Source organism: Ailuropoda melanoleuca, chromosome 13 (genome assembly GCF_002007445.2).
Source record: "Ailuropoda melanoleuca isolate Jingjing chromosome 13, ASM200744v2, whole genome shotgun sequence".
NCBI classification, from domain to species: Eukaryota; Metazoa; Chordata; class Mammalia; order Carnivora; family Ursidae; genus Ailuropoda; species Ailuropoda melanoleuca.
This window is the reverse complement of record NC_048230.1, coordinates 12,899,532-12,917,964: the sequence shown is the minus strand read 5'-3', so window position 1 is coordinate 12,917,964 and position 18,433 is coordinate 12,899,532. Positions and strand designations below refer to the sequence as shown.

Sequence of the window (18,433 nt, the reverse complement as noted above, 5' to 3'; positions counted from 1 at the left end):
AAGTAAGCTTGTTTCAGTATTTGCAACTGTTCTCAAAGTACAGAGTTAAATATATCATCATTGAATAGCAACAGTTGTACTTATACCCTGGCAATATTTTTGTAGGAAAAATAGTTACAGGCTTTCTAATATTCTTTTGTCAATTTGGGTGGCTATACAGGTATGAAAGTGACTTAATCTGTGGCTGGTTGGTCACTGTCCTTAGACTTTGTCTTAATACTGCAAATTTGTTTTCTACCTCCCACCTTTTCCTTTCCACTATCTCTTCCTTGTGTGCAAACTGATTAATGCTAATAGAGAAAATGGGCAGAAACTTCTACTCTAGATATAACCAGCCCTTCATACCTCTGTTAAAGATTTGATTCTGCCTTAAAGAGAGAAATTGCCTAATTGCCTTTTCTATCACCCTGCACGAATACCTGGAAGCAAACAAACTACACCATCTAAGGCTTTTCATGGAAGCTTCTGAGTGCAAGCTTTGATCTCCCAAGTAACGATGACTCTAGCATGATTCCAAAACTTTTTTGAAAAGACTTTATAAGGGGAATTCTTTTGTAGAGTTTGAGTTGGTCTCATTTGTCATACTTTTCAAATCATCAGTGAAGCCAGCTGTTTGTAATCCATGTGATTATTTTAATAGTTATTTTAAGATAGTTCATGGTACTATACAAAAAGCAAGATCCACGTACATTAAAGCTGACAGCAGGATTGTATGTATGAGGTCCACAATGAATTTAAATAATCTATTCTCATTTGATTGCTAAGCATACTACAGAGAACAATACAGTATTAAAATATATCATCCTCAGTAAACTAATCTTCACTTAGAAAATCTGTTTACAGATAAAAAATAGCTTTTAGAACTTTCATTTAAAAATACAAACTTTATGAAAATTTTAAGAATTTTTAGAATGGGAACTACAAAAGTCAATGCTAAAGAAAATTCTACTTTCAGATAATGTGTATCTTAAAATATTACGAAAAATATTCTTTATTCTGAAAACAATGTCAGGAAAAGAATACCTGAGTTCCTCTAAAACCACTAGTTTTAGTTACCCAATTGCCATTTTGGTAACATTAATGAGAAAACATTCACAATTTAACATTGCAACTACCTGTCAAATAATTATGACAATAAATGTTCCATATGCATTAGGCTGAACATTACTTATATATTTCTTAAAACATAAGGTTCTTTCATTTAATCTTTCGATAAATTAGACAACACACTTAAGTCTTACTATAATAATCTAAAACCATTTGGAAACATTTTCCTTAACTTCTAGTCCTGAAAACCCATTCTAATGTCTTTATCAATAGTCAGTGTAACCAAATGAAATTAGTGTTTTGTGGCCTTCATAGTTTATACAAGTTAATATATTTGAAGGTAGGATGAAGTGGCTCCATCTTTCCATTTGTTTATATGGTCTGAGATCACAGTTCGGCACAGTGGACACATTTTCTCTCTGTTAAACCATAAGGTAATACATTCTTCACAAAATATATGCTGTAAGGGAATTAAAAATTAGACTTTATACTTGATAACATTTTAATTTTAAAATCACATTGCAGAGAATCATACTCTAGAGCTGAAAGGAATTTTGGAGAGCACTAATCCCTTCATTTTACAAATAAGAAAACAATTATGACATTCAAGAACACAAAGCAGTGTCAGTAGTAGAGCCACTAGTGTTCTTTTGACTTCATTTAACAACTTTTAGTAAAATATAAGCTATATGTAAAATATATATATAAAATATAAGCTATCCCTGTACGATAACTGTAAGTATAATGACTTCACAGCTTAAAGTCTCTGAGTGTAACTGCCATAAAGGATAGGAAAGGGCCTTACACAATCCAATAACAAATGCTGGTATTACTCTAAAAGACTAGTGTCCAGTTGTTAAAGGTAGCCTGTTTTCCAGTCACTTTGGTATCTTGTCTACCATCTGAATTATCTTTCCCTGAATACATTCCTTTGCATACAAATCATTAGAACATAAGGGACAAGATTTAGCTAATCTACCAAACCCCCTAATTACAGGTAAGAAATTACTAGTATGTGGCCTGAATGCTACTTTAGGTTAAACATTGTAGATCTTTCCTTTTAACTAATATAAAATAGGACTTGTGACTCAGAGAAGTGCTGTATTTGGTATGCTTAAAAAATATACTTACCTGACAGATGAGCAGAATTGGTTTTTGAAATTCAGCTTGACATATTGAACAAATGTCATCCACATCTGAACACTGTCTCTTGCTGGCAGCCACTCCATAACTCTATGAAGATAAAAAGTTCTGTTCATCTACAAATCTCTTTCTTTCTGGTCATTCAAATACATAGATGATGCTGTATTTCTCAAATCTTCCTGGAACTAGGCATTTGAAAACTCTCCTGAAGGATACAAACATTCCAAAGCTGAACTGTGCATGCAGAACCATGTCTTGATGGACTGCATGCATCCAGATGAACTCATTAGATACACAATAGGATCTTGGAAGATTGTTAGATTCATTGGCTTCCCAAATAATGATAGTGCTCCAAATTCAACTGGCTTAAAAGACTAAGCAATCTGAAATATAACTATGATAAAATCTATATTCATGTATTATGTGACCCGGTATTACCAAATAGCCCATTTATTACCTATGGCATTGGTTCAAAACAGTCCATTCAAAGCTTGGCTGGCTGAATGTAACTCATGTAGAGACAGCTTTAAAAATAGATTTTTGTGCTCCACACTGGAGACTGACATACTGGGATGTGACCCAGGAATCTAATTTTTAAAAGCTCTCTAAGTGAACTGAATATGAAGAAGGTTTGGGGATCACTGAACAGTGTCCTGTTACTAAATCTAAAAGTAATTTGTCTGTCATCCTTAATTATAAAAGTCAGAGAACACTTAGTACTAGGAAAAAAATAAAATTCTACAAAAGAACTGGAATTGCAGAATGTCATGGTAGAGTTATACTTTCAAAACAGACTGAATGATAATGCAATTCTTTGAATTTCCTTTTCTCCTAAAGTCCTTAAAGTTTTTGATCTCTTTAAGACCTTAATAACTTCCTCACCAACTTCAATAGAATATAGTCATTAACTAGACATGACAAAATGTTGCCAATGAGATCAACTTTTTGTAGAAATGAGGAAAAGGTGGCTGAAGAGAAGAATACCCAAGTTCAGTCATCATAATAAGACCAAAGCATGACCTGACTCAACCCGAGGCTATGATCTACACTTATTTTACTAAATATTGAGAGTTAATAAAATCAAACAAGATTCAAAGGACAAAAATATTTAAAAATAAGATTTTTTTTTTTGAGTCTGGTGATGTTAAAGATTCCAGAAACAAACTGGGATACTGATGGATGATCTTGGTGCCAATTTCCCTTCATTAAAATGTCATTAGCAGAGTGCACTACGATACATAAGCATATAAGCTGACAAACTTTTAAAGTAGCACTCCTGGGAGTGCCTGGGTGGCAGGGTCAGTTAAGCATCAGACTCTTGCTTTTAGCTCAGGTTGTGATCTCAGGGTTGTGACACTGAGCCTTGCCTTGGCAGCCTGAGCACAGTCTGCTTGAGATTCTCTCTCCCTCTGCCCCTCCCACTCTCTCTCAAATAAATAAATCAATCTTTAAAAAAAAACCCCAACATTCCTGTCTGGCATTTTGCAGACTCCCTTCAGGTGAAGACTTATTTTGATGGTGATTGCCATTTCCCTGGCAGAGTTAAGGAATGTGTATATACATGTATTCATGAGAGACTCAAGAATAAAGAGTATCAATGACTGATTTCTCTTTATGCCTCACGGAGAATGAATATCGAAGTATTTCAGCACACGCCTTACTAAATTATAATAAAATGGCTCGTACTCATATAATCAATTGAATAAACTTCATCAAAGCAGAACTCTCAATTTTAATGTACCTGTCTAAAGAAAGAAGTCTGAATAGGATGCCGCAAAACTTTTTATTAAATTAGCTCTAAGGGCACCTGGCTGGCTCAGTTGGTAGAGCACGTGACTCTTGATCTCGGGGTCTTGAGTTCAAGCCCCACATTGGGCAGAGGGCTTACTTTAAAAAAATAAAATGTTAATAGCTCTATCTAGCCAAAGAGTGTCTACATCTGAGTACTGACAACCTTTGAGGCTACTAAATAGCAAATGAGCCTTTCCCTGTAATGTGTTAATATCAGTGGAATCACATAATAATAAAGTTTGTAATTGACACTGGAGTCTCAATTTACTGTTAAATTCCATGCTGTGAACTTATTTGTGATTACAGAATTGACTTGGTGGGGAAATTTTTCCAGTAAGAAAATTTCAACGGACATTTTTGGTAATGAGCTTTTCTCATATACACAATAAATTATAATGAGAACATTTTTATAGGAGCTAAAGAGTTAATGGAAGTACACAAAGCCACCATTTGTGAAAAAAATTTATATATTTTTAGAGAGCATGTGTGAGCGTGGGGGTGGGGGTGATGAAGCAGGAGGAAGAGAGAGAGAGAGGGAGAGAATCTCAAGCAGACTCCCTGCTGAGCGCAGAGCCCAACAAGGCTTGATTTCACAACCCTGAGATCATGACTTGAGCCACCCAGGCACTCCAGGTGAATTTTTAAAAAAGGAAGAACAAAAGTTCATGACAAGATTTTTAAGGGAATGTATATAAACATGTGATCTGAAGTGGCACATTCAAAAATACAAGTAGTGCATCAACTATTAGGTGGCTGTCAACATTCAAGTCCAGAAACTGATCATAGAAATAAAAAATTATCATAGCCCCATGTGCCAAAGTACTAAAAAAGCATATAATTATGAAATCCACACTTTTTTTTTTAAAAGTAAGCTCTAAGCCCAATGTGGGGCTTGAATTCACTACCCAAAATCAAGAGTCACATGCTCTACTGACTGAGCCAGCCAGCCGCCCTATGAAATCCATACTTGTAAAACTTATGAACTAAAACATTTTTCTAATGAAGAAGGGTAAAAAGTGTTTTTTTTTTTTTAAGGATTTTATTCATTTATTCGACAGAGATAGAGACAGCCAGCGAGAGAGGGAACACAAGCAGGGGGAGTGGGAGAGGAAGAAGCAGGCTCATAGCCGAAGAGCCTGATGTGGGGCTCGATCCCACAGCGCCGGGATCACGCCCTGAGCCAAAGGCAGACGCTCAACCGCTGTGCCACCCAGGCGCCCCAGTGTTTTTTTTTTTTTAACTGATAAAAAGTACTTACTGGTCGTGTAAAAAATATTTGCAAAACCCGTCGGAAAGTTCTCAGATGTCCAAAAAAGTCCAAAAGCTGAAAGAGGAAATAAGAGAGAATTCTTGAATTCAAAGAGCCCTCTTAAACCCAGAGATCAAAGCTAAAATCCCATAATATCAAATACTGATATTAACTTAATGCTCATTGCAAATTCATTACTTTCTAAATATATTTAAAATCCAATTATGGAATATTTTACTCAATTTATAGATTTAAGCCAACTTTTTTAAAAAAATATTTTATTTATTTGAGAGAGAGAGAGGGAGGGAGAGAGAGAACAAGTAGGGAGGAGGAGCAGAGGGAGAAGCTGACTCCTGGCTGAGCAGAAAGCCTGACATGGGGCTTGATCCCAGGACCCAGAAATCATGACCTGGGCCAACTAAGCCACCCAGGCACCCCCATACTTAGATTTTTTTTTAAAAGTCTCATATTAATTTGAGGGGAACAGGACAGTATACCAGTTCAAGAATTTTGTGTATGACAGATACTACTTTTGGGGATGGGTATGTTCTACTCTACCCATGCTATGTGGAGGTCCATTCCCCCAATTAAATCCGAGAACTACTGGATTAAGATAAAGATATGTATTTCCATTTTTCCTTTCCTTTTTTTTTTTTTTAAAGATCTTATTTATTTATTTGACAGAGATAGAGACAGCCAGCGAGAGAGAGAACACAAGCAGGGGGAATGGGAGAGGAAGAAGCAGGCTCATAGCCAAAGAGCCTGATGTGGGGCTCGATCCCACAGCGCCGGGATCACGCCCTGAGCCGAAGGCAGACGCCCAACCGCTGTGCCACCCAGGCGCCCCTCCATTTTTCCTTTTCTAAGCAGATACAGAACCTGCCATTACTTCAAACTAGTGATATGAAGATAAACTATAAAACACTCAAAGACAAAAGCAGTTGTACGTCAAATCTGTAATCATCACATGAACCATTATACAATGAGAAGATTTATAACGTTACTACTTTTGTTTGAAGATTAGAGAGCGCGCGCATGTGCGCATGCATATGAGTGGGGGCGGGGCAGAGGAAGAGAGAGAAGCAACACTCCCCTGTTGAGCAGGGAGCCCGACATGGGGCTTGATCCCAGGACTCCGGGATCATGACCTGAGCCACCCAGGTGCCCCATGTTACCTACTTTTAGTATGAGGTAGAGTAAAGCCAGCAATATCCCAAGACTCCGTCTAGTTACATTACCAAACTCCCCATAGCTTATAAGGTAACGAAACCAAACTGGTATGGGAACAAAAGTTCGGTAATACTGACATGATTCTTCTAAAAGCATGTACCAGTAACCCTAAAAAGAAGGAAAAAGAAAACAGAGCTAGATAAGGTACTTATATACACAGCATAGATATTTCATATCGGACTGAAATAATCACGAGTATATGGCACAATAACTATAAAATTAATCTTCATGATGATGATGTTTATGATTGACGATCTCAACATTGTACTTACAATTACTGAGTGGTTTGTTTCCCAAGAATTTCTAAAGAATGACACACTGAAAATTTTTTATGCATACTATAAGTAAAACTTAAATTTTTGCTGATTATAAAAATTTATATTAAAATTTTTACTGAATATGGGAAAAACACTGAATATAGTCAGTTATCAATTATTAATTGATAAAGCCCTGGAGAAGAACAGAAGTACAAATCTAAATATTATTTTTCTATATGTGATGTGACTGATTTTTAGATTATTCTGAAGCAAATATAATTCTTATTTTATTGGACTAGATTAATATTTGGGTTCAAGTCTTTGAGCAAATGGTTGCCAGTCTGAGGTAACCCAGATAATTTAAATTATATTATTTAGAAAACTGAAAAGTTATAAAAGAGTCATTCCAACAAAGACTAAATAGCATTAATGTGGTGTGCTAACATTTTTTCAATAAACCATGTTTAGTTTCTTACCTTGGATTTAAAAGGCATGATGAAAGAAGGCATCAACAAAATAAGGCATTTTAAGCCCATGAAGAGGAATTTCAGAATGAAGTCTGTAATTCCAACAATCCAAAGTACTTCCCAGAAGCTTGAATGGTCCAAAGTAGGATTTAAAAAAATTAAGCTACCAAGAGAAAAACATCAAAACTTAACCAGAGCAACACACAAAGGTCAAGTTTTGATAGGGGTTTTAAATTTGCTACCAAATATTTTACTTTAATTTGATGTGTAAAAAATCTGAGTTTGGCAAGATGTTAGAGTTCATGTAAACAGAATGGAAAATCATTTTGCTTATTTAAAGAGACTTTTCAAATGTTTAAATTTCAAATCTTTCCTCCATAGAATAAAGAAAAACAACAGTCCTCCTAGCATGTCATGGTTGGAAAGCTAGCCCGTAATCTAAAAAATTCACTAAATACTAGATATCTGCCATTCTCTTCTCAAACAACCCCAATCCAGGTTCCATTCCCTCCTTTCCACTGAATTGCTTTTGTCAAGATCATCAATTCTGTCTTGCTAAACTCAAAGGTCACTTCTTGTTTTCCATCTTTCCTCCCTGAATTATTTCTTCCTAGACTTCTAACATCACTCTTCTAGTTGTTCTCTCATTATGTGATGGATGATTCCTTAAATCTCCTTTGCTGCTCCTCTAATTGTAGGCATGTCCAGTCCTGCTCCCTCTCCTGTCTACACTTTCCTTCCTAGTTAGTCTTAGTGAGTTCCATAGTTTTTAGGTATCAACCATATGCTGGATAACACCAAAATTTATAGCCCTAAACCTTAACTCTAAGCTCATGACATATAGCTATAATCACTTTACAGTTCTATATGGCCTCGCCAACCTAACATGTTCAAAGCAAAACTGTTGATTTTCCCATCAAAACCAGTTCCTTCCCCAGTCTTTCCCAGCCCAAAAATGGCATCACCATCCAGACAGTTGCTAAGACTGGGTTTCTTAACAGTTGCTTAGTCAGTTGCTAAGACTGGGATTCTTACCCCCTACGTACCCACCCAATGCAATATGAGTGCTATTGGTTCCCCTACAAACTATCCCAGATTGTTCACATCTCTCTAGCTCTACTTAAGCCAAAACTTCTCATTATCTGATTAAAGCCAGAAATTCAAAACACTTCCATCTGCATGGAAACTTAACTACTGTCCTTTAGTAAGTCTTCTCCTTGCTTCTAAAACAAAGATCATGTGTTCTCACCACACACACATAACTATGGGAGGTGATGGATATGTTAATTAGCTTAAATGTGTAATCATTTCATAATGTATACATATAGCAAAACATCATGTTGTATATCTTAAATATATATAATTTTTATTTTGTCAAAAATAAGTAAAAATTTAAAAAGACCACCACCAACAACCTAATGGTATTCAAAACTATTGATTATATAAGTGAAAATTTAAGTATCAAAAATTAAATAGTACCTGCTATAAGCCAAGACACTGATATACAAATGTGAGTAAGTCACTTAGACATATTAATCTTGGAAGGAGAAGAATAGGTAAAAATTAAACTCTAACAATAATTATGTGCAAGTTAAGATAGCAAAGTGCTATGGAATAAATGATTACATAAAAAATGTGACTGTGTATTTAGACCTCAAATTACCTGTAATAAAGTGACTGAGAATGAAAGGTGTGATATAAAAGAACAGAAGATCCTGCTAAGAATACCAGTAACCAAGCACACTGAATCTTTGAGCACCTTTCCTGAAAAATAAACAATTTTATAATTTGTTACTATGAATTATGCCAGACGTATAAGTATCATTAAACTATTTTATTTAAAGAGTAATTTATTAACTTAGAACATTTTAATAGATTAATCTTAATAAAAATATATTGATAAATTGTACATCATCACACTATGTAGCTTTAGTGAACAAAACAGAACTCATATTTAAACAAATTTTTAAAATACAAGTTTCTTCACTATATTAAAACATTACCCACATTAACCAGGTTTCAAAGAAGCCCAATCTTCTACAAGCTGACATAAAGGACCTGTCCAAGGACAAATTTTACCACTGCAAAGCTCCCTATTTTTTGCCTCCGTGACAAAACAGAACTTTAAAAATGCATTTAAGTTATCAGGATTTGTAAGTATAATTTAAAAAATTTTCAAACAATTCAGGAGGATTTTAACAAGGTGATTTGTTATTAATATCACTTAAAATTTTTTTTTAAGATTTTATTTATTTGACAGAGTGATAGAGCACAAGCAGGGGAAGCAGCAGAGGGAGAGGCTCCTTAGCAGGGAGCCTGAGCTGAAGGCAGATGCTTAACCGACTAAGCCACCCAGGCGCCCCTCACTTACATTTTTTTTAAGGACTTTATTTATTTATTAGAGCATGCGTGGGGTGGGGGAAGGGGGAGCGGAGAGGGACAAGCAGCAGACTGCCCACTGAGTGCAGAGCCTGACGGAGGCATTGTCTCACAATGACCTGAGCTGAAATCAAGAGTAGGATGCTTAACCGATTGAGCCACCCAGGTGCCCCTTATTTTAATTACTAGTTTAATTAAAAGTTTTACCTATTTTAAACGCTGAATGACATTTTTAGGGTTTGATAGGTTCTAACTACAAATATCCAAGTCCTTTACACAGATACAGCCCTTTAAAGTTGCTTGAAGGTGAAATTTTATAACCTAATCCTATTTTCTCCAATAATTTATATGACTAATCATTTATAATTTATGTTATGGAAAAACTATTTGGGTTTAATTTTCTTTAAATAAGAGAGACCTAAATAGTTTAATACCTATTTGATATACATTTTATTTATTTTAAATTTTATGGGGAAACAGCTACATTTTTTCTTTTTTTAAAGATTTTATTTACTGATTTGACCGAGAGAGAGAGAGAGCACAAGCCAGGGGGAGCGGCAGGCAGAGGGAGAGGGAGAAGCAGGCTCCCAGCTAAACAAGGAGGCTGATGCGGGGCTTGATCCCAGGACTCTGAGATCATGACCTGAGCCAAAGGCAGCCACCTAACCGACTGAGCCACCCAGGTGCCCCATAGCTAAAGTTTTTAATGATATTATATTACCTACTTTAGTCAAATTACTCAAAATATGAAGGCACTTGACAAATCACATCAAATAGTGCATTCTAAATCTTTTAATCCTATCTAGTTTTTCTATCAGGACTCAACATACAAAGAAAATGAAGTGAAACAATTTAGCGTTAGGACAGATCATTTAGATAACAAAATTTAATATATCATGGATGCTCTAACATGTCTATTTAAATTTGTCAAGAAAACGATCTTAATTCCTATTTCTCTCAAAAGAGAGTATATAATTAATTCTACAGAGAGAAACATTTAATAGTTTTTTTAGTTACTTGTTATACTTACTCTTAGAAAAACCTGATTTACAATGCTTTTGTTTGCATACATAAAAGTTGTAAGCAGCCCAATTCCAAGAGAAATTCCTGTTAGGAAATAAGTTCCAGTTAATTGAAAGAAAAAAAAAATCCAAGAGCTAGCATAAATGACATGAATTTAACGGAAACACATACAATTTTAAAAGCTAACAAAATACAAAGGTTCAAGTAGATTACCAATAGAGAAAAAAATTAACTGACAATGAAAGAATTCGATGTTTTATTATACCCTACCTGTTATATGCTGCATAACAAGTTTGACACCCAGAATCAAAATATATGGAAGACTTTTGTGCAACCACTTGAAGAGATAGCGGAATTCTGAGAAGGAGCTACTACCATGATCTCCAGACTCTGTGGCAGTATCATCAGGTTGCCTTGCTTCATTGTGGGAGTGACTCCGTAAGCGACTGTGTATACATCCATGGGTATAGCTATGGACACCTGAACTTGTATTTCTGGAGGTTGGATTTTCAGCATATTCTTTAGGTATGGAGTTTATCTGGATATGAACATCTCCAGAATGAAGACAAGAACCTTCTCTTGTCAATTTTGTATGGACACATTGGGAGGCTGAGGCATTCTCATTGCCTGCAGCTCCTGAAGGGCTGTGCAATTGGCTACAGTTGGCTTGCATGACCCTTGAATACTTTTTCTGTGATCCAGATTTCTTTGCTTCAGGGCTCTATCTCCTAAAAATCGAAGAGCAGAAAATATTCTAAGTGAACAGTTAAATACAGACAATATACTGCTCAGTAGGAATCCTTTATTCATTACAGTAGAGGCCAATAGTCATAGTTGATGAATTACCTTCAGATTATCTATCACTTGTTACTAGACACAGCCCCCTTCCCTTAATGCCAAGGCTCTGCTGCTGTACCCAAACTATTTTTTAGGGAACATCTGCTACAAAAAAAAATTTAGTTTCGGATGCCCTCTTCTTTAATGACAGAAGGAAAGAGCAAAATAGTCAAAGTATGAGTGCCCAGCAGATGTTAATAATGTACCAATGCTCATTCATACTTGAATACATTCAGTACATTTACTCAACAGCAGTTTCATCTCTGATGGAGATTATACCTTTTATAAAAGTGAGGCGGTATTTTTTAATGCTTAGGCTAGGAAGAAAAAACATTAAAACTTAATGCCTTTTAAAATATCATGAAAAACTAATAATAAACATTTCACTTAGGTGACCTACAAATTTTTTTTTTTTAAAGATTTTATTTATTTATTTGACAGAGAAAGAGATAGCCAGCGAGAGAGGGAACACAAGCAGGGGTAGTGGGAGAGGAAGAAGCAGGCTCATAGCGGAGGAGCCCGATGTGGGACTCGATCCCAGAACGCTGGGATCACGCCCTGAGCCGAAGGCAAACGCTTAACCGCTGTGCCACCCAGGCGCCCCTACAAATTTTGTTTTATGGTGAAATAGCTTTCCCAAGCCTTAAAAGATTTCTAATAACTACTTCCAAGAGTATTACCTTCCCCCACAAAAGAATGCTACCCAAATACTATTAAAATAGGGAGACCTGGGGAATCGCCATGTAATTGTCAGGTAACTCTTTAGTCTGAGTATGGATAGAGTTGTATAGTCTGCCCATTAAAAATGCCATCATCTCTGGGGAGGTGGAGGGTGGGAAGGGCAAAAGACACTGGCAGGGAAGGATCCCTAAATGGCCAGTGTGGGTAGCCTTGGAAGACGGATTCCAGTGTCACGAAACCCAGAGCCTTATCCCAGACTGCCCGTAGGAGGAAGCTAGGGTTAACGTCAGGGTATGTTCTGTCATTCTATTTCATTCCTGAGTTTGAATTTTTTTTTTTTCATTTACTGTACGGCCGTTTGGTTTTCAATGCCTTTCACTAAAGGCTTTCACCGATACTCCGACGCCACAGGTGCTATTTATTCCCTCAAACCTCCGGAGACCGGCATTGGACCGGACAGTCTCTGTATCCACAAATAAAAACGTAGAAACTTCCCACTTTCCTCCAAGCACAAGCAAGAAAGGGGACGAAAAAATTAAGACAAGCAAACGCACACAACTCTTCCGGAATCCCCAGGACTGAGTTTTCCACCCACGTTCGAGCTTCGTGTGCCTCACTTATTTCCCCCCGACTCCCAGAGCCCCATTCGCCGCGGCCCCTCGCCTCCGCCCGGTTCCCCCAGGCCTGACCTCTCATGACGATGAGTGAACGGAGGCTCCGGCAGCGGCTGCAGCAACAGCGGGAGACCCCGCCTCGAGGCCTTCAATCAAGGCCATCACCTTCAAACCCCACTACCTGCAACTCCGGCCCAGCTTGGTGGCGGCGGCGCGCGCGCTCCCCCGACGTCCTCACGCGCGCTCCCCCGACGTCCTCACGCGCGCGTGCGCTGCCCGCCGCGTACCCGCTCCCGCGCAACGCGCCTAGGGACCGGCTGCGCCCGGGGTGTCCGGCGGGCGTGAGGCCGCTGAGGGTGGTGGCTGTGGAGAGAAGTGGGGCTGCTCCTGAGGACCGCCTGCAGGCGTCTGCATTAAACAATAAGCCGCCGTCATCTATGTGCGTATATACATGTAATCCGCCACACGCCTCAGAGATCTGGACGTTTTGAGGTTAAAAATGTTTTGGCTACGGGAACCTGCCCTCGGAGGAGAGGCCTGACGTTGGGGGTTGTCTTAGGCCGGCCCCGGCTCGTCCTGCAGGATCCTGGGCGCCTGCTCTGTAGAGGCTGCCCACCACCCTGGTGCGGCTTCGCGCCTGTCTCCTGGGACCCAAGTTAGAGAAGCCACGTCAGCGAGGGGCTCGGCGCGTCTCTGGACGAGCGGGGCGGAGCGAGAACGTTCGGGTTTTCGCGTTCGCGTTTCTCGAACTTAACCACTGACCAAGTTGTGGCTGGGTGGTGAAGTTTTAACTGAAATGGCTTTTCGTTATGATCCTAAAGTTGCACCGTTTGAGTTAGGCCCTCAAAACTTGAGGGAGGACAAGCAAAGAAGTCGGAGAGAGATTTGGTGGCGGTGGAAGTAGAAGTTAAATTTTAAAACCCTGTTTTGTATGGGATATAGGGAACTCTGCTATCTTCGCTATTAAGTTCTAAAATGAAAAGTTTATTAAGAAAAATCTTAAAAGAAACAAAACCCCACCTCTTGATGCCCGGCCAAAATATTTTAAATGATATTTAATGTATTTCATGAATCTTCCCCCATCCCGCACAACTACCAAAAGCCTTTCCATTCTGAACTGCAAGCTTTTTACCTTTAATTTACAGAAATTGACGTCAAGTAAAAAACTTTTAATAGTCTTCCTACAGTTTTGAATTAAATATTCCACGCCCTGTGGTCTGAACTTACTTGGCAAGGGGTTTTCTTTCTTCATTAGTGACAATAAATTTGCACATATATGCTATGAGTTGACTATCTAGTGGAATGAATGGTGTTTTGTCATTTTATTGGTCACTCCCTGACTTAACAACCATTCACAACTCTGCCCAGATTAGTTTGGTGGTGTGTACTTTCTGAGGCTTCTTAATCATGAAGTTGTTTGCACTTTATTTTGTCTTGTACCAGCGCAACAGTACACTGTTTAACCTCAATTATCCACTTTGAGGTTGTACTTAAGTCAGATTCGTTCTATCACCAAATCATTTCCCTTGGTTAGAGAGGCACTCTCCACCCCCCACCTCACTCCCCAACTGGTATTAGATCTGCTTCACACTGTTGATTAAGATATTGGGCTTTTTATTTATTTTTTAATATTCATAGGTCTCCATGAGCTTGATTAATGTAAGTCTTGCTGACAAATTAGGTTTCTGGGTTAGTAAGGCTTAGTCCATTTGGGCTGCAAAGTTATAGACTAGCTAGCTCGTAAACAACAAATTTATTTCTCACAGTTCAGGAGCCTACGAAGTCTAACATCAAAGTGCTGGCAGATTTGGTGTCTGGTGAGTACCTGTTTCCTTGAATATCTGTTTCCTATTCTTGCTGTATCATACTATGGTGGTGGGTGGAGGGAACTCTTTGGAATATCATTCATAAGGGCTTTGCCCTCATGACCTAATCACCTGTCTCCACCTCCTAATACCATCACATTGGACATTAGGATTTAGTGTATGAATTTTGTTGGGGACACAAATATTAGGACTGTAGCAAAGGCCGAGGGCCAGGCTCTGGACTGCTGTGAATTTTTCAAGGAGACATATTTTTGTATATATCCTTTCATCCCATCTATAACATGGCTATTTTTATTTTATTTTATTTATTTATTTTTTAAAGATTTTATTATTTATTTGACAGAGATAGAGACAGCTAGCTAGAGAGGGAACACAAGCAGGGGGAGTGGGAGAGGAAGAAGCAGGCTCATAGCAGAGGAGCCTGATGTGGAGCTCGATCCCATAACGCCGGGATCACGCCCTGAGCCGAAGGCAGACGCTTAACCGCTGTGCTGCCCAGGCGCCCCTATTTTTATTTTAAACTTTAAAAGGTATGATGATTTAGGGAAACAGAAAAAAGTCAGTCTCATGTAATTTAGCTATAGCTACAGTGGGTCATCAGTCTGTTTTAGTACATTGATAATTTTAGTACGTTAGGTACACTTAAAATTTAATACATTTATACACCTCACAGTAAATTCTTATTTTAACACATTCATAACACATTGCAGGTACATGTTGAAAGTTTGTTGGTATCCTTGGAACTGCATTCCACTCAAACAACTTGACTGAAAAGTAACATTTGAAGAAGTAAAGAGTACTGAGTTGACAAGATTTGACAGTGACAGACTTATTTGATAAATTTTCTTTCCACTAGCATCTAGAATATAGGAAACGGGCATTTTAATTGATTAATTCAAATAGCATTTGCTGAGTACTTACTAAATGTCAAGAATTGTATTAGATATTGGAGAGGTAGACATTAAAAAAAAAACTACAGTCCCCCTCCCACAGTGACATGAGTGGCTAGACAAGTCTCCAAACAAATAATTGTAGTGTACTGGAATAAACAGTATAATTGAAGGTTGTATGAGATGCAGTGGAAGCAAGAACTGGAGCATTTAACTTAGGAAAGAACTGCTTCATTTAAATTTGTGGTATTTGAGATGAATCTTGAAGAATATGTCGAAATTTGCCAGGACACAAGCAGTATATGGGCATTCCAGATAAAAACATTATGTGGAAAGGCATGGTATTGAAATACAACGACCCTTGGAAGGAATTAATTTTTTTTGTTGTTGTTTCTGTAAGAGTAGAGTGTACATGAGGGAATGGTAAGAATAAGTATGGGCTGGAAAATGAAAGATTTTCTGTCTTATTTAGGAATTTATTCTGTAGTTCATTCTAATGGCTAAAGGAAAGCTATTGAGTTTTAAGCAGCAGAGTTTTGTGACAAGATTTACATTTTACAGTAAATTCACAATCTGATAGCTTACAGTAATACAAGCTTAATTAGGAAATTATTACAAATAGTTAAGTAGGAGATGAGAAGATCTTGAACTCCTCAGTAAAATGGGATTAATGAGATTGGAGGGGTTATAAGGAGATAAATAGAATTTAGTGTGATAAATTGTTGCAGTTACGCCTGCCTTCTCATGACTACCTATACCCATACCCTTGGGTAGTCCCCTCCCAGACTGCCTAACTCATGTGATTTGCTTTGGCCATTGAGATAATAGCAGTTGTAATTTAGCAGAGACTTGAAAAATGTTTGCATGTTGGGACTTGCCCTTTTACAGCTAATAACCTTTCTGCCACCATATAATCAAATCAGACTTCGCCTCCTAGAAGATGAGGAACCACTTGGAGAGAAGCCCCAAGTGTCCCAGTCATCTCAGCCTTCCTGCTTGAGGCCCCAAACATATGTGTGAGGCCATCCTAGACCATCCAGCTCCAACTAAGATGGTTCAGACCAGAAGAATCAGCTAGTCACCCCACAGAATCACAGGATATAATAAATATTTCCTTTTAAACTTTCAGATTTGGAGTGGTTTGTTTGATAAAAAAAAGTTAGCTGTTACCCTAAGTGACCCAAGCAGATGTGGAGTGAAAAGAAGTCTAAGATGAATCTCTCTTTTGTAGTTTGGGTGGTTGGATAAATCAATTTGGGAAAGCTATGAATATTAGAAGAAGTAAATTGGTGGTATTACCAAAGAAAATGGGAAATATATATATTTTAAAGATTTTATTTTTAAGTAATTTCTACACCCAGCATGGGACTTGAACTTACAACCCCGAAATCAAGACTTGCATGTACCACCAACTGAGCCAGCCGGGTGCCCTGGAAATATATATTTTTAAAGACCAAATTTAGAGAGATAATAAATTCAGCTGTGGAAGTAGAGTCTTAGGAGTTGAGTTCTTGGGACATAAAAGTGAAGATATCCAGTTGGCAGTTTGATACAAAGGTCTGGAGATCATAAATTTGGAGTAAAAACTGTGGCTTTGAATGACATTGCCCATTTATCATTAGTTTTGGGAGATTTTTGTAAATTCTTTGATACTTTGTACATAGTGTTGTCTATCAATAGAGACAACCTCTTCTGTTACAATCTGTATGCCTTTTAATTTTTACCGTGTTGGTTTGAACTGCCAGTACATGTTGACTAGGAATGGTGAGAGTAGCTGTCCTTGCCTTGTTCCTGTTTTAGGGAAAAAACACTTAGCCTTCTACTGTTATGTGTTACCTATAGTTTTTCTTTTGTAAATGTCATTTTTCAGATTAGGTAAGTTCCTCTCTTAGATTACTAAGAGTTTTTATCATGAATAGATACTTAATTCTGTCAAATGCTTTTCATGCCTTTATGGAGAACTCATACAGTTTTTCTTCTTTGGTCTGTTAAAAAGGAGAATTATGTCAACTAATTTTTTTTTTAAAGATTTTATTTATTTATTCGACAGAGATAGAGACAGCCAGTGAGAGAGGGAACACAAGCAGGGGGAGTGGGAGAGGAAGAAGCAGGCTCACAGCAGAGGAGCCCGATGTGGGGCTCAATCCCATAACGCCGGGATCACGCCCTGAGCCGAAGGCAGATGCTTAACTGCTGTGCCACCCAGGCGCCCCTGTCAACTAATTTTTAAATGTAGAATCAGCCTTGCATTTCCAGGATAAAACCCATTCGGTTGTGGTATATTATCCTTTTCCTATGTTGCATTTTATTTAGTAATATTTTGTGGTGGATTTGCATCTGTGTTTATGGGAGATACTGCCTTTCTTATAATGTATTTATCTGGCTTTGGTAACAGGGTTGTGCTCCTGAACTGGAAATGTTTCCCCCTTTTTCTGCTTTTAAAAAAGATTGTATAGAATTACTATTATTTCTTTATGATTTGGTAGATTTGCTGGTGAAGCCACTTGGCAAAGAATTTTCTTTATGGAGAGGTTTTAAACTACAGATTTAATATCTTTAATGGATATAGGATTATTTGGGTTATTTATTTCTTCTTGAGTGAGCTTTGGTAATTTGTGCCTATGGATGAATTGGCATAAAGGTGTGTGTAATACTCCCTTAAATATCTGTAGTGTCTGTGATGATGTCACCCTCACATTCCTGATTTTGGTAATATGTGTCTTTTTTTCCCCCCTGTCAGTATGGCTAGAAGTGTATAGATTTTGTTAGTGTTTTCCTTTTTTTTTTTTTTTTTAATATTTTCTTTATTTATTTTAGAGAGAAAGAGAGTACCAGGGGGAGATGATGAAAGGGGGGAGAGGGGCACAAAAGGAGGGAGAGGGAAAGGGAGAGAATCTCATGCAGACCATGTGCTGAGCATGGAGCCTGACCTCATAACCCTGAGATCATGACTTAAGTCAAAATTAAGTTAGGTTCTTAACTAACTGAGCCACCCAGGC

The 18,433-nt window shown here is 37.8% G+C and overlaps 1 protein-coding gene and 1 long non-coding RNA gene across 2 annotated transcripts; one reads left to right on the top strand and one right to left on the bottom strand.

Annotated features, from left to right (window-relative positions):
• Positions 1-612: 612 nt before the first annotated feature.
• On the bottom strand, positions 613-13,004 carry RNFT1 (ring finger protein, transmembrane 1). Its single transcript, XM_002923312.4, has 9 exons — positions 12,794-13,004; positions 10,857-11,314; positions 10,594-10,670; positions 8,848-8,948; positions 7,194-7,347; positions 6,410-6,568; positions 5,240-5,305; positions 2,179-2,280; positions 613-1,507 (listed from the first exon to the last, which is right to left on the bottom strand). The coding sequence occupies exons 2-9, from the start codon at positions 11,257-11,259 to the stop codon at positions 1,373-1,375; spliced, it is 1,197 nt and encodes a 398-aa protein (XP_002923358.1). The 5' UTR covers positions 11,260-11,314; positions 12,794-13,004; the 3' UTR covers positions 613-1,372.
• Positions 13,005-13,010: 6 nt separating this feature from the next.
• LOC105239357 lies at positions 13,011-16,562 on the top strand. The gene is made up of 3 exons (XR_858198.2): positions 13,011-13,157; positions 14,485-14,535; positions 16,358-16,562. It is a non-coding gene; the product is annotated as an uncharacterized LOC105239357 (long non-coding RNA).
• Positions 16,563-18,433: the final 1,871 nt, after the last annotated feature.